We start from the raw sequence: 16971 nt of genomic DNA, 5'->3' as shown, positions 1-16971 counted from the left end.
TCCTAGTGTAATCATGCTGACTGAATTGGTACTAATTATGTCGAACAAAAATTATATCAGGGCCCCCATATACCAATCATGGCTCAAATTTGACAATTCTTTTTCCTAGTGTAATCATGCTGACTCTGAATTGGTACTAATTATGTCGAACAAAAATTATATCAGGGCCCCCATATACCAATCATGGCTCAAACAATTCTTTTACTCAGCGAAACCACCACGATTTTGCACTGCAATTGCTTTGTCAGTCTACTTGGACTTGTTCCACGTGAGACCACATGCTCAAATCACGACTCAAAACATAAAACTACCCAAGCTGGTTGATTTTGTTCCTCAACTATATTGTAAATCATATTGAGTTTACTCAACCAATGCCATGGTGTAGACCATCGCATGGAAATGTCAGGCTTACAACAGAAATTGAACATAAAATGTCACATATTAGATGTTTACTGATGTTGGATGGATATGTTAAGGTTTCTGGATGATCTACAATCAAAATTTAGTATCTTTAATGGTTTCTGCGGTACAAGAGACAAAAGATGTTCTTGAGGTTGGCATCATCCTCGGATGGTATCATTCAGCATTTAGCACTCACAATTGGCATGAATTATACCTAGAATACTCAAAAGAAAGATGCTTTGTATAGTTCCTTCGAGTTAGCGGAGGTTTATGACTAGAGCTTAAGCCAGTACGGAAACTATTTGGCCTACTAATTTCTATGTTTGGCCTGCCATGCTGCGAAGTTTGCTCAACATGTTAGTTGCTGCAGACTCCCGTGCTTCACGAGGACTGCCCTTCAAATCACCACCAACTGTGCACTCAAAGTCCATCCCTTTAACTGTAACATTTGCCTGGAACCTTCCTGCTGAAGACATCACCAATAACTTCATTGAGGTGAATACAAAAACATAAACTTTAAGGAGAAAGTGAGCTAACAAAGAAATCATTTAAGAAGTTAAAAGTAGCAAGAGAGTAATCCATAGATTAAATAAGGGCCATCATGTGAATTGGGGCATCTCTCAATGGTAACCCGTTTGCTTGGCAACCAAAGGTTCTGAGTTCAAATCTCGGGTGGTGCATTCTCGAGTATTTGGACCTGAGAAATTGCAGAACAGGTGGGTCTCCCTCCTCTCCCACTTGAAAAAAGGGATATCATAATTCTACAATTGCCACTATAACAGTCTTGGAGGTGTTCATCTGATTCAAATAATATTTTTTAGTTGGAATATCCATCTTAGTTCAGAAAATAATATTTTATGACATATCAAATAATGCTGCTCTTTGCCCATTTGTCCAATATTTCCCGCTATGACAGCCAAAGCGATCAGTATAGCAGCCATTATTTTATCTCAAGAAAAATGTCCTGGGCTAAAGAGAGAAAATAATGGATGTTATTTCATTATAATAATATATAATGGTTGTGAGGGCGTCCATGACTTGAACATATCAGTGTATTGAAACCCTGGAGTAATCCAAAGATATCTTCTACCCAATACCAACAAATGAGAGAACTGCAAGCAGCACTTGCTTTTTCATTGTCCTCAGAAAATCATAACAAATTTTAGAACATAAAAAATAGTATGATAATTAATTATTCGATAACAATTTGGCCAAAATAGACATGCTAATCCATCAAATGAACCTCTTAAGATGATTTAATATGGTAGCACTTTGTCTCCTTCAAGAGACAGGTGCTGATCCCCTGACAGTGACATTAACTCTTAGATGCAGATAATCTTAAAAAATAATAGGAAGAAAATTGTTCCTACCATCTGAAAAGGATGGAAGCACACTATATCTTGGTAATATCCAGCAATTATTCGATAAGAATTTGGCCAAAATAGGCATGCTAATCCATCAAATGAACCTCTTAAGATAATTTAATATGGTAGCACTTTGTCTCCTTCAAGAGACAGGTGCTGATCCCCTAACAGTGACATTAACTCTTAGATCCAGATAATCTTAAGAAATAATAATAAGAAAATTGATCCTACCATCTGAAATGGATGGGAGCACACTATATCTTGGTAATATCCAACTGTTCTCGCAGCATATATCATCCAATTCCTGCAGAATAGACGAGACTAAATAAGCTTAAAAATATTTTATGATACTGAAAAGGAATTCGAGCAGCATTAGCAAGTAGTTAAGTGCCTCCAGCCAATATAGTTCCAATTGACTGAACCCATTTTGGCTTAGTATCGAGCAGTAAGGATGTGCCGTGTGCCCATATTGGCCCAGCATGCCAGCCAGCATGGACTGCTATTTAAATCCATGGCATTTAGTTATTCACAGTTATCTAGTTCTCTTGACTGCACAAAATCCTTGTATTTAGTTCTCTTGACTGCACAGCAAGGTCTGCTGAACCGACCTGTACCGGTCGGTTCAGCCCGTACCGGACCGGTACCGAGCCGCACCGGTCCGGTACAGGGGTATAAAACGGTTCCGACCCAATATGGGTCAGAACCGTTTGGTTGGAGCCTCATACCGCTGCGAACCGGCTCGGTTCGCACCGGTACATGTGTGAACCGGTGCGAACCGCTCGGTTCGCACCGGTATGAGCTCGAACCGGTGCGAACCGAGCCGGTTCGCACCGGTTCGCTTCTGAAAAATAGTGCCAGCGCTGTGGCACTTTGAAAATGCCACAGCGCTGGCCAGAGGCTGGCACTTTCAAAAGTGCCACACTGGGGCACTTTTCAAAGTGCCACTCAACCCGATTTTAGATATTCGAGAGTGCTTTAAATGTATGTAATTGATTGTATCTTAATTTGAAAATATTTTATGTTCTTCATCTCATTATTTGAATCATTTGGAAGTAATAAGTTGCATCATCTACTTTTAACCTTAAACCTAAACATAAAAACATCAAAAATATCCAAAAGTGAAAGAACTCCAAAAAAAAAAAAACGACGATGGGATCGAAACCAGGCCGAATGTGCCCCATCGGTACGGTATCGGTTCGGCTCGGTTCGGCACCGGTACCGTACCGTTACCGGAGCCGACCGGTACGTCGGTACCATCGGTACCGCGAACCTTGCTGCACAGAATCCTTGTATGTGGCATGTGATGTAAAATTCCTAATTCTGCTCTCTTTTTAACAAAGACAGCTCAGTATTGACAAACACTTTAAAAAATGGTAAGTGGATAAACAAAAGAATTCCTGTTTGCTGCATATTAAACAGCTCTCTAGATTTTCAAAATTGCTTTTTTAGCAGATATTGAGTTGGAAAAGCAAAAATTAGAATATCTAGCTTGAATTAAAAATTGAAGGCAGAAAAGGTAGATAAAGTTCCTTTAACACAACAAACTAAAAAGGATTTTGGACACCATGCAAGCATCATGTCTTGCCTGGCATGAGCTCCTTAACTTGAGAACGGCCTCCGCCAATCTCTTCCTTTTAATTTTCTGAGTTCGGCTCCCTTCTCCAGAACGCATAGATCTATCCATATGTGTTTGGCTTGAGCATAAAACATTGCATGCTTCTATTATCGATTCAAATTTTGGCTCTGAGTTCTCTTCCCCTTCTGCAACACAACCACATAAGTGTTATTCTCCAGCCAACTGCAGCTTTTTACTAGTTTAATTTTGCCATTTAAATGTTTTTAACAGTATGACAAGTGAAGATTATTCAAATATAGTAAAACATGTCACTGCATTGATATGAAACAAATCAAGTTATTATAGTTTATTAAGCACTCACTAAATACAGTAAGAAAATTGTCATCTGATTAAAGAAAGAACCTATCATCGAGTCCTCCAGTTGATAGTTCTTTGTGCTTGGACATAAAAGCAAGCAAGCATTTTAATGTGTGATGGCTGAACAAAGATGTTCATCACATGCATCTTTCCAGATAAAAAATGGTGAAAACAACTACATAAATGATTGACATAGAAACAAACTATGCCGCTTAAAATTGTTTGGATGTTCATTTCACATCGAGCAATTTCATCTTCAAGAATGCGTTGTTGCTGATACTACAAAATAGCAAAATGATTATTGCAACTGTCCTTTAAATGCATTTTTGTCAATCAAGTTCCAACAGAATGGAGGAAAAATTCTGGTTTGATGTCAAACAAAACGTGCATACCAAAACTTCTCATCTTTTCTGAAGAACTCATAAGGAAGACCGTAGAAGATCACCTTTCTTTGATGACATTACAAGTTGAAATGCATCTTGATTTTCCATATTCAATTGCAAAGGAACAAGTGGAAGATCAAAGGTAGGTATTCCACCTTGAACAGAATCACCGATCTCTGTTTTGCCTTGCTGTTCTCCATCCAGGCCTTTTGTTGTGCATGGCTTAGCTGAATCTGCAATACTTGCCTGTCAGAGATAAAAACATTAAGAAAGTTTTTTTTAAAAAGCTAACTTTTATTTTGATGTAGAAGGAGGCCAATAAAATAAAAAGCACTTTATAGGCACAAGGTACGGTTCTAGAAGGAACGACAAAGATTAGTCAACACATAAATATTATCCATGGGCTGTTGAAAGCAATACTATGCCATGGAAGGATCTGGTTGCACACTTGATATAATATGTTTGCCTAGTGTGGTAAGCCATAACCCATTAGTTTGGATCATGGGTTCTAACAAATGCAGACAAGCACATAATAAACTGGAAGCTAAATGTACATATGGGTTTTCATAATAGTGCAACACTTGAAAAGACATGACTACGAAAATGTGCAGTTTTCCAAAATGAAGAAATGTTGACAGGATTGACTCTATAGCATACCTCATCATTACAACCCTGCAGAGTGACATCTGCAGTACCCTGAATATTCTTTTTCCACTTATTGGTAGGAATACATGAAATGTTATTTTCCCTCCTGGTATCCTCGTTAACTGATGGTTGCTGATACCGATTCAAAGATGAATTACTGGCCTTGTTATGAGGTCTATACACAACTGCAGATGACCCACTCATATTTGATCCATCAATTTCTATGTTGTTTGTAACTGCCTCTTTTATCCTGTTCTTGTTACTCAACATATCCACAGTTTGTCCATTCTGAGAAGATTTATCACTTACCACCTGATCTTTTACAGTGGACAATGTGTCTGCTTCCACAGACAAAATGCAAGCATTGGCTTTAGGTCTACAAGCAGATCTCAATGTCCCAAACTCAGAAGATGTGCTATTTCCATTCTTCATTATAGTTTCATTTTCAGTGTTGCTCATCTTGTCTACTGTTTTCCCACCCCAATCAGATTTATTATTTGTTTTAGGATCTTCAGCAGTGGTTACTCTGTCTGACAACAATAAGCATTTCTTGTTCACATCTGCCGACAGCCTTGGCAAATGCTGTGGACCATCATGAAGTATTTCCCTGAATTGCAAGAGATCATTTTGAGAAAAGTGGATGCAAGATGGGACTTCCACGTTCGTTAATGGCCTAGATTCCAAATGTTATCATTGAAATTAGAAACAATTAGTTACCTGTTTAGCCAATCAGATAAAATGTCAACATATGGCAATAGATTATAATGCTCAACAACAGGTGTTACTTCAGGAGTTAGAGCCCTCCTGACCAAAGGGCCTTTCAAGCTGAAAAAAATGCCAAAAAAAAGGGGATTACTAGCAAGTCAAACTCAGATGATTGTGCACAGGTAACAGTTTTTCTAATATCATATATGAATTCCAAGTCTATTATACATATAGTGTACATGCAAATTGCTTGTGTCGAGAGAGCCAGTTTTACGGTAACATATGCCATACACAAAAGTCCACCGGTTGGTGAAACTGCAAACAGCCAAAATAGTCTTTAGTCACCAGGATAACAAACCTGCTAATAACATCTTTGACATGAAGTTCCCTGAGTTCTCCACTTACTGTTTCTGTATACATCATTATATATAACCTAGTAGTTGTCTTCTCCTGACTTAACGAATACGCCAAATGATGTTCCAGAATACAAATATTTGCATGATTAATACCTGTTCCATAATGTATCAATCCTTTTCCTTTCATATTACAATGAAGAAACAAGAATAGAACAAAACTGAAGCTTATTGCTATATATGAGGGGCTGAATCTCTAGTGCAGCAAATCCATAATAACCAAAGCAAAATATACTGGTCCCAAAACTAGATTACATATCAAAAAGAAACACATGGGCAACAATCTTAAGTGTATCATGATTCCTACTATCAGGACAGTTTGCCATTGACATGAAAAGACATCTCTATAGAAATTTATAGCATTTAAATGTATATTCTTTCACATGATCTAACAGGTTCTTGCAAAGCTGTTAAGCATGGAGCATAATGACAGTAAAAGCAAATTCCACACAATTTAATTCCTAAATTCTGAAAGGAATTAAAAATAAAAATATTATTATGAGACTATAAAGCCATCTTAAGCATGACCAAGAAAGGGTGAAATGTAGTGGTGTAATCTGGTAAATAATGTAGCACATATGAAAGAGGTGCTTCGAATAAGCAAATCCTTATAGCGTTATTAACTAAATTAAGGTCTTCAGTAATATGAGAGAAAAAAAGAATGAGGGTCAGTCCTTAAAAAAGATGTTTCACAAGTCAAGGAAAACAGATGCAGTTTGTTGACTTTATCACTTAGTCTCATCTATTATAGTTAGGTCAGTTTTTCCTTTTATTATATCTCACACATTCCTGCGCTTAAAGGGTATGATGATCCCATTATGGCATATAACACAACAATCCCATTAGTTAACAGATCTACCACAAAATTTAAAGAAAATAAAGCCAACTTTATTGCTCGCATTACCATAAGAGACCTGGCTACGGTTATTCAACAACAGTAACATTTATCTCACTTGCTGCATTTTTATGGAATAGTAAAAACCCATAACCACTTAATGCTGGAGGGCATGATATTCCATCTGTATGACCCATATCAATCCTAAAACAAAAATTGCTGTCAAGGAGCCTAAAAAGGGAAAGAAAAAAAACTAGGAGCCAGAAAACTTTACATAAATTGGAATCAGAAAATAAACCCCTCCAAATTACACTCGTTGAAACCATAGTGAAAACAAATCCGATGAAAACAAAGTCAAGCACCAATATATCACCATAAAACTTCAAACATGATCTACAAGAGCTCTCAGGCCTTTTTTTTCCCTTTTGTTTAGATGATAGGAAGTAAACCCACTCTTTTCTGATAGTCATGTTCTAGTGGTTATTTACTATCAGTTAATGAGTCATGAACTTCTCAAGCTAAGCAGTAAGAGCATGAAATAAGAGGAAAAGAGATTTTATACAAATATAGTTGCTGGACAGGAATTTTAATGCTTAGCACAAGTAAACACAATAAACACAAGGGATAAAGGAGGCGGCGTCAGAAAATAAGATCACCTGCTTTTTTTTCCACGATAGAAAATGCAAGTTGCTGAAGCACATAATCATTTTCACAAGACCCACGTGAACACCTAATTGCAATCTCTTTGTTTTTTGATACATTATTGTTCATTTGGGTGCCAGCTACCTGATTGTCAATAGGTTCTTCAAGTTCTTGTTCCAACAACGACCAGACCCCCTGGGTTAAGCATCCAAACTGAAGCAAACATCTTTCTTTGGTGTGATCAATTAGAAACATGGCAACTTTAAAAATTGGCCAACCTTCTATGTTTGGAGCATTATTTGATGCATCTAATGACTTAGAAATATTACAGGCATCCATGATCTTTTTCTCTGTGATTGAGAGCTGTTTGTTCAGATTTCCTGATCCATCATCATATTTATGCATATATTTCAAGTATGTCAAGAAACTAGGTTTAGCTACAGAAGCAGCTTTGCAGAAAGTTTCAAAAGCAAGAAACTCAAGTTGCGGGAACTGCTTCCGGTGGTAATAATTATAGAGCAGCACAACTGCATGAATCTGCAGGTCCACAACACAGAATAACAAATTAAACAACCATCACAAAATTCCAAGATGTGAAGGAATATGTAAACATTCAGAAGTTATTCAAAAATAAGAGGAATCCAGCAATCGAAACCAAAAAAGTGCAGCTCCTATCGTTATAATAAGATATATTCCAAAATGTCCAAGACATAGTTGTGTCCGTAAAATGTAGCATATCAAAATTCTATTATGTCATGTACAAAGCCCTAGGAATGTTTAGGTCCACAATGAGATTAGAAAACCAAAAGTGTAACACTATACATTGTGTTCTTTGCTTTCGGTGATTTATCATTCATAATTAACCTTGCCAATAATTGGTAGCACATAATTCTGAGAAGTGGTAATATAAATTAAACAAAATCTGATATATAATATTGACCCATAGGCTTGAACTATGTAAAGACTTTACATTAGTCAAGCTTGCTGACCTGCCCACAAGCATGCACCGGTGCATAAATCTATGGTCTTTATTAAATACAAAAATCTTTATCTGCAATATAATCCATTTCTTGCAGTGTTTCCTGGGTAAGGGATGTGGGCGTCAAGTGTCTAGGTGTCAGGTATTGGATATGAGCACACAGTTATAATACTATATATATGTGTGTGTGTGTGTGTGTGTGCAATATACATACACAATGCATACATATGTATGTATATATATGTGTGTGTGTGTGTGTGTGTAGATAGAGAAAGAGAGAGGGAGTAGAGATAAGATGTGGGCGCCCCCACAGCAGCTCCAGCAAGTGCAATCTAGACCAGATGACTGAGGGCCCGGTGCACATGATCCGAGCCATCAGATGTAATCCACAATCTCTAAACTACTTGCTATCAAAAAATCATGTAATCTAAAGATCCCTAGCCTATGCATCTAGTGATCAAAAAATATGCATTGTTCGTGTTATTTAAAATGTCCATTTTTGACTAGTAGATGCATGAATGATGTATATGATAGGATTTCCACATGATTTTTTAACAATAAGCACTTTGCAGATAATAGATCACATCCAACGACTCAGATCATCCGTGCTGGTCCCATGGTCATCGGGTGCCCACATATTAGCTCTACTCTATATATATGCTAGAGATTTAAGTATCTTGAGTCTTAAACTTATGAATTATTTACATATTATGGTATGGGGGGAGGGAGCAAACTTGATATTTGAGCAAAATAGGAGAAACCAGCCATAGTAGTAACATGCAAGATCAATACATATGCGTAGGAAGGTACATCTCTGAAGCCATAACCCTTTCTTCATTCCTCTTTTCTCTAATTTCTTTGCATTAGGTCCCCCCACCCCACCCCACCCTTTCTTCCTTCTTCATTCTTCAAAGGTTCAGGATTTTTCCCTTTTTATTTTTTATTTCTTTCCTTTTTTGGTGAGGCTTAGGACAAAAGGTTTTTTTTCCCATTTTGGGGGCAAGACGTGCAACCTACCAAGCCAACTACACTGGATACACAAACCATGGCATGTTGTGTCCTCTGGGACAAAGCAAAATACCTAACTTTTCCTATGTTCTAGTGACACTTATTCCTAATTAAGCTTTTCTTAAATAATGGATATTATGAATACCATGAACTTATATAAGGATTGGTTTGTCTCTCTTTTAGGTTTCTCTACATAAACACATCATGAGTTGTGATATCTTAGGAGAGGAAGCAAAGGGAAGGAGGGGGATGGGGGCAAAGTGAATGGGAAAATATGTTCTCATTTGTGGGCTTCCTACTAGTTATGCCATTTCATGCTTTTTCTTATTATTATGTGGTGCTCTAAGAGGTAGCTGTCTTGCACCACAATCTTTGAAGAGGATTAAATTAGGATTGGTCTTGTCACCATGATCTAAAGAGTGCTGCAAATCTACAAAATCTGGTTACCCTATTACATTTTGTACCCTTGCAGATATGCTTATTGTATATTAGTCCTCAATATTTGCATATATACCCCTCAATTTGCCTGTCTTGCAGTTTTGCACCTCCCGTTAAACTTTTGGCTGATGGCATTACCTATTATCAAACTTTAGATATTTTGCTGCTCTTTTTATTGCAATGACCATTTGTCATATAAACAAGCTTTGGAACAGGCTAAATGAATACATTGGAAACATGATAAGAATTTAAATGAACATCAAAGCATTTTACAACATCTTGATCAAAGGCATTAGGATGATACTTTAGGAATAGAGTCTTACCATTTTACTAATTTTGGATTGAAAAATGTTGTTCCATGACCTTGAAGATGGTAGAACCTAGAGAAATTTTAAAAAATAAAGGAGTCCAAGACATTCAAATATCTGGCTGTTTATCATTGTTTTGTGTTGATCAAATCAAGATATAAGGTTACACTTTGTCCAAGAATCTTATAATCATTTTTTTGCTTTGTGGCGGCAATGTCAAAAATGCCAAACATATAGCTGCATGGACCTTGTAGCCAACTTTTACTTCCCTCGGAAATCTTTGCTAGAATAATACCTTGCCATTTGCTCCCTATTCTAGTATTAGAAGTCAAATTGAAACAGAATACTTTTATATAACTAAGATGTAGAAATAGAACAAAAACAAAGGAAAAAAGCCAAAATTGAAAGTATAAGAAGCAAAATTGAAACAAAAATCCAGATCTGATGCTATGAAGAGAAAAGTCTGGCTGATGTAATATTTACATATGTCAATCCTAAGAAAAAGAAACATTGATATTATGAAACCCCATTTAGGCTTTTCCCTAATTGGATGATAGAAGAAAACAAAGTAGGCCTCCTTCATGGAGCAAAAGCTGACAAAACAAAGATTGCATAACATGATACATAATAGGAGTAAAGTCCAAGACATATTACAGAGATTCCAAAACGAGAAGCACCAACACCCTAACATCGCCGCTTTTTTTATGTCTAGTGTGTGTAGGAAGGGGAGGAGGGGGGAGGGCAAGAGAGAGATGCTTAGAGTTCATAGATAGCAGCTTTGTCATCAGCATCATGTGACATCAAGGGTAGCAAGAAGAAAAGAGAGTGGAAGGGAGAGATGTGAGAGGGGGCACAAACAACATGGACATGGGTGGTATCGGGCTTGAGTTTTTGAAAAATAAAATTGTCAGCTTTGTATTCCCTATGTTTGGCTACATAAAATGATAACCATCCCCTCATACGGGTATCATTTTTAACTTTTTTATAGGAATATGATATCACTCAAAATGTTAAATTTTCATTACATTGAAACTACCAAATATTGGGAATGAGACGTGTTGGGAAAAGTGATTTCCATTCCCAAAATCCTTACCCACTAAACCTTCTCTACGTGTTGCAGAAGTGGCATATAAAAGATGATTTGTGCAAACACATAATATATTAGGACTAGACTTGTTGGCGTCAAGGTTCACAATCCTGGTATCACACCTCATACAGGTACCATACTGTACAATATCGGTATGCCCAGTATGGGGGTTGGTTCAGCATACCAAAACTTAGTACACCTCTCATATTAAATCTCGGATCAGTACATGTACGATTCGGTGCACCTGGTACAGAAAACCATGGTTGGTGTGCTTCCTACGAATTTCAAGCAAAGAAAGCAATTGTAATATTTGCATTGGTTAGCAACAAGAAGCCTTTCTTCTGCATACTTCTTTTTGTATTCAAACGAGAATGTTGCTTTTGTTGAATTTCTAATATGGTAATAATAATGAGTTTGAGTCAAGGCCAAATTTGTATCTTTCAAGATTTACCATACTGGTTGGTATCGTACTGTACTAGACATACCGTACCATACCGGTACCGAACTGGTACACAGTCTCATACCATACCAATACTCAATACATTTTGCCATCTCATACCGTACCGCATACCAACACTATAATAGGATGGACTAATTTAGGGTCTAGTATCGAGAGAAAAAACCTTAGTATCTTTAAACCATGAGTTAGCTAAACCTGGCGTATCTTAAATAGACCAAACATCAAATTTCAAAGGCCTTCAAAAATATCTTTGAACTACTTTGATCATTAATAAGCGGTTGAACCAATAGATCATAGTAAAATAGGTTTTCATTTCATATATTAAACATATACCTACAAGAACTTGTTGATGTAGTGCTTAGCCTAGTCATGTATGGTAGCTGAAACAGTTAAATAACTATTTTCAATTTTTCAACGTTTAAACAATTTCATGAATTAAAATAGACTATTAACTACTAATGTTTAAGCATAATTGCATGGGTACACTTATACATGTAGCCAAGGATCATTGTGCCGGTATCAAAGCCCATTTCGGTTGCCCGGCAACACTATTCGGTATGCCCCCATACAATCCCGTGCCAAGCACGTACCGACATAGCAAAGAGGGCAGGAGAGAAGGAGAGGGAGGAAGGGAGGGAGAGACAGGGAGAGAGACCGATGATTAGAGGAGGCCAACAAAGGGCCGCATAGGGGCAGAAGAAGGGCTTTGCCCTCTAGTTTTCCTATTTCGTTCCTCCATCTCTCCGCACCCTCTCCGATGCTTCGCCGGCATTCTCCAGCCATCTACCTCCCTCTCGATCTCTCTCTCTCTCTTTTCCTCTCTCCCATTCTCCCTCTCCCCCACCCCTGCTGGTACCTCAAACAGAAGGGCGGAACCGTGCCGATCCGCCCCCAGTATGGTACAGCATGCCTCGAATCAGGCAATTCTGGGCAACACGATGAACATTGCATGTAGCTGCATATTTTTTTGTTAGAAAAATCCACACCGTTGATGAGAATTTAAGAACATATAAATTTCCTAGAAACTAGAAATGAAATGCTTTGGAGGCCTCATACCTATGCACCAAGCGAACACAAAATGCATAATCTTAACAATGTGATATGATATTTTGATTTGATTTAATGTTTCAAAGCATTTAAATCAAATAAATTTTTGGCTACATGTTGTAATTTATGTAGATCAAGATCAATAGTTTGAGTTCTCCATTTATAAGGCTTGTGATGTAGTTTACCTCATTAACCATTGCAATTATCCATTTTATCCACTTAATATAGAGGTAGTAAACCTCTAAAACACTTCATTTTTTTCTAGACAATTTCGCTCATTTTCATTATGAAAGGGCAGCACTGATCTTGTGCTAATAGTATATGAGAAAACTAATAATGATGGTATTCTTTTTCTGTGCATTTATATACCTATAGACTTACATACATTCACATATGTGCACACAAATATATGCACACATTATAATACATATATGTTTGTGCTTGTATGTATGTGTCTAGGTATGTATTTATGTAATTATACATCTATATGTATGTTTATATTTATCCATCATAGCTGCTACCACTCTCAGGGTAGGAGAGGGATGAATAACCCACTTTCAATAAACAAATGAAGACAAGTTGGGAATATTGAGGCAACAACAATAGCCTTTATGCCCCAAAGATTCTCTCCAAAGTAGTAAAAACTCCTAAATATGTAAATCCATAATTAGTTCTACATGTTACAATTGCTTATAACCAAAGTTTTAAGTTTCATCCAAAGCAAACCATTTTGGCCAAGATAAAATGAAAACTGACCCCCAATACTAGGTTTCAGTCAATTTCAGCCATTTTAATTAGTTTCAACTGAAATTAATCAAGTTTCAGCCTAGTTTCGGTGGTTTTATCCAGTTTCAGCTGATACTAACCAAAACTTACCCTGTTCTGCCTTGTGTCGTTTTTATTATGCTATTTTCTATCACATTGCGGTCATTTTTTCAGTTATTTAAGTATAGAAGCTTCTTGGTATCAATCTTCAACGGTTTATCTTTCTCTAGTTAAAAGAGAAAACTGATAATAAGCATAACCCTTGATGAGCTGAGAACTTAGAAGGGACCATTACTACAGTGGTTTACAAAGACTACCAAGAACAACTAAATATAACACGTTTCACAAGAATAATATCTTTTTTAGTGCAAAACAAGTATAGCTTTCTAAAACAAAAAGAATTTGATCACGTTACAGCTTAATTTAAAAAATATGAAAAAGAAATGCCCAAAATCATTATATTTGAAAGTGCTACTAGAAAATGAAGGAAAGATTTGAATGCATTGGGCCCTAGAAAGCTTCAAAGTTGCTAAATATGGTAAATTTTTGAACAATTGAAGATCAAAAGGAAAAATATATATACATTTGTTCACAGTATGAAATATCAATATACTTGAACTTCACTTAAATATTAGATTCAGCCCAAAATTAACAAAACTAGACCAAAAAAAAATTATATAACATAAAATAATCTGAAATGCTGTGTATTAACTTTTATTAACTTCTTTTATTTTTCTTCAATTTTTCAGTTTATTTGAATTTTTTTTATTTTTTTTATTGAACCTCTTGTACTTGGAGTAAACTTCCAAACTACTGAATTGAAATTCCACAAAGCCAGTGTGAGCTGAAATAGCAACAAAATTTTCAAACCTTGCTTATAACATAAAGACACATATCAAGATTGCATGTTGCCCACCATAATAACAAAGCTCAGATGTAAACGACACACCTTAGACCACATCAAGTTTTCCGTAGATAAATGTGTGATTGGATTGGATTGCTGAATTTTGGAAAACAATGAACATATTGACCCGCCAAATAAGAAAAAAAACAAAAGTTTCAATCCATTTCAGCCAAAACTGCAGAAACCAACCGAAATCAGCTGAAATTTACCGAAACCAACATGTTGGTTAGTCTCAGATTTGTTATTGATCAAAACCAATCGGTTTTGGATGAAATGAATGGTTTTCAGACAACTCTAAACCTTGACCTATATTTTAGAAGTATTCAAGTACCTATGTGTATGTCTATAGAGAAGTTGTTTGTGTGTATTATGTGTATATATGTGTTTAGATACATGTGCATGTTAATGTTGTGTGTGAATGCTGCTAATCCCCTGCCAGTCAATCCCAAACCAACTAGTGGCAAACAACCTACATTTGGAGTAAAAATATCCAGGTAATATAGTGGTCAGAATATAACCAACCTACATTAAACCCAAAACAATTGTATAGAATTCCTATTTAACATTACTCGACTGTCTAGTATCTTTCAGTCTAGAATTAGCCAAAATACCAGAGAAGAGGAATAATATGTGAGGCTGCTGGTTGTTGAAAGTGAGGTTACTAGTTGTTAAAAGCCTTTTACTTCAAGATAGCAGGACTAATGCAAGCTAAGGTGAACATTATCGATGCAATCCTAGATTGACATTGCACACAGTGAAAGGCAGTTTATATAAGACCTTTTCACTGTCTTACTCTCATAGTTCCTTTTACAATTTTTCCCCATATTATGTTTCAGGAAGCTAATTGCAAGTTCGTAAGGGCACTCCTGTAACTGAATAGAAAACAATAAAAGCCTTTATTAGTTTCTGCAACTCAAATTGCAGAAACCACGACATGGCTCATATAGCAAACAAAATGACCAACTGAAATAAGTAAATATACATAAAAACTTGATGTATCTATCCAACCCCTCCCACATAACTTAACCAGATCCTACACTAAACTTGCATGGTGTCCTCAACCCTCTTATCATTCCTCGAAAACCCTCTTAAATCGCTGGAACCTGCCAAATAGACCAATTAACTGAAAAAACTTGGGAAGCCAACTTCTCTAATGCTCTCCCAGTACCACAATGGACCCTCTTTGTAGTGTCATCGTGTCTGAAATTTAAACTCTACCCATAATTAAGAAAGAAAAGACAGTTTAAAGCTTGCTTTCTCAATCAAAAGCGTATCGAGCATCCTCTTTCCCATTGCAGATGATCTGATTTCACACCAAGCCTCAAACCTTCAGAATCCAAAATTCCAATCAAAATGTTCCCACAGAGATTTACCTGTCTCGCCACGGCCTCCTGCTGATCGTCGGTAGGGGCCTCCCGCTGGGAGACCCTTAAGGGGAGGAGAGGGGCGACGAGGTAGTCCATTAGGGCATCGATGGTGTCCTCCATCGGGACGACGGCGGCCGAATCCGTCGCTCCCGGAGCTTCTCCTCCTCCTCCTCCTCCCGCCATCAGAGAGAGGAGAGTAGGGAAGAGATTGAAGAAGAAGAAGGATTAGGGTTTCAGGGATCGAAGGGCTCGAGGTTATATCGGGTCGCGACGAGGGAATTGGGGAGGTCAGTCCGATAGCGTGGAGTGAACTACTTTTAGAAAGGAAATGGCGCGCAGATGGCGTGAATGCTCTTCAGCTGTTCAGCTTCCAAGAGCGAAATCTCAACGCTCATCACTAAAAAATAACATGCATGTAATAGCTGGTCTCTCCATCGACCATTCTATGGCTTTTAGTCCGAGATGACTGGGACTAGACAAACACCGCCTCAAAAGTTTCAATTTTTTTTTCAACTCCCAGTCCCTTCTACATGCCTCTACCTCTATATATACATAATTTCAAATAACTATATACATTGAGATTTAAGTATTAACTATGTATGGGGATAGTATAATTATATTATACAAATTATGTTACAAGTGTGTGCATACAAATTAAGTGCGTGCAGACTTTGTATGCTAGACTAAAAATTGAATACTAATATGCTAAAGTTCAACCGATGAAAAGACCGTGGATTAAGCTTTTCAAAGAAAAGCAAAAAAAAAAAAAAACACTCAAACATCCAACTACCTAATTAAAGAGCTAATAAATGTCCTTCCTATTTTGGGTGCCAAGTGTTTTTTCTCAAATTAGTCGTCAACTAGTTCAATTGATAAAGTGATAGAGTGCTCTAATGTTGGGTTTAACTTCTCTTACTTACAATACGAAGTAAACAAGTGATTGCATCATTTTTTATTGTTTGTGGCCATCTCGCTCCATATCTCAACTATGAGAAGCAAGAAAAGCATGAATGCACTCTAAGAGCCTGCTTGAATAAAAAGAATACATCCTGTGAGAACCTATTGAATATTGCTTTTATTTTCTAGTTTTATTTTTTTTGGTAAACTGGATTTATTTAATCAATCAAGAGTAAATACAGTTGTGAGCATCAAAAAATAAAATATCTAACAATTTGGAATCATTCATAAAATAGATCCTATGTGATTAGTAACATATTTTACCATATAGTTTGCAATACTATTAGCCTCTCTATAAGTATATTTTACTTGATAAGACTAAAGAGTTG

The 16971-nt window shown here is 36.8% G+C and overlaps 1 protein-coding gene across 8 annotated transcripts; it reads right to left on the bottom strand.

Annotated features, from left to right (window-relative positions):
- Positions 1-324: 324 nt before the first annotated feature.
- Positions 325-16203, bottom strand: LOC103722106 (uncharacterized). Of its 8 annotated transcripts, none has more exons than XM_026810408.4 (9): positions 15692-16203; positions 7337-7859; positions 5791-5941; positions 5445-5552; positions 4740-5334; positions 4145-4328; positions 3352-3527; positions 1998-2070; positions 325-868 (listed from the first exon to the last, which is right to left on the bottom strand). In XM_026810408.4, exons 1-9 carry the CDS (start codon positions 15866-15868, stop codon positions 720-722), a joined length of 2136 nt encoding a protein of 711 aa, XP_026666209.4. In that variant the 5' UTR covers positions 15869-16203; the 3' UTR covers positions 325-719. The 8 variants fall into 8 exon arrangements, with proteins under 8 accessions (XP_026666209.4, XP_088571543.2, XP_088571544.2 ...); XM_088715417.2 differs by having other exon boundaries at positions 3371-3527; XM_088715418.2 differs by having other exon boundaries at positions 325-865; positions 3371-3527.
- Positions 16204-16971: the final 768 nt, after the last annotated feature.

Source organism: Phoenix dactylifera, chromosome 2 (assembly GCF_051530095.1).
Source record: "Phoenix dactylifera cultivar Ajwa chromosome 2, Ajwa_hap1_PhDact_Kaust_v1.1, whole genome shotgun sequence".
Classification (NCBI taxonomy): domain Eukaryota; kingdom Viridiplantae; phylum Streptophyta; class Magnoliopsida; order Arecales; family Arecaceae; genus Phoenix; species Phoenix dactylifera.
Note: the sequence above shows the minus strand (reverse complement) of the source record. Positions and strands in the feature narration are given on the sequence as shown.

Bases quoted from the DNA above. Each gene is read 5' to 3' on its own strand.
- LOC103722106 (XM_026810408.4), bottom strand. From the start codon at position 15,868: ATGGCGGGAGGAGGAGGAGGAGGAGAAGCTCCGGGAGCGACGGATTCG. The intron at 7,860-15,691 runs GTAAATCTCTGT...GTGGACCTGCAG, and splicing joins AGGAGGCCGTGGCGAGACAG to ATTCATGCAGTTGTGCTGCT. The intron at 5,335-5,444 runs GTAACTAATTGT...CTTGCAATTCAG, and splicing joins TTATCTGATTGGCTAAACAG to GGAAATACTTCATGATGGTC.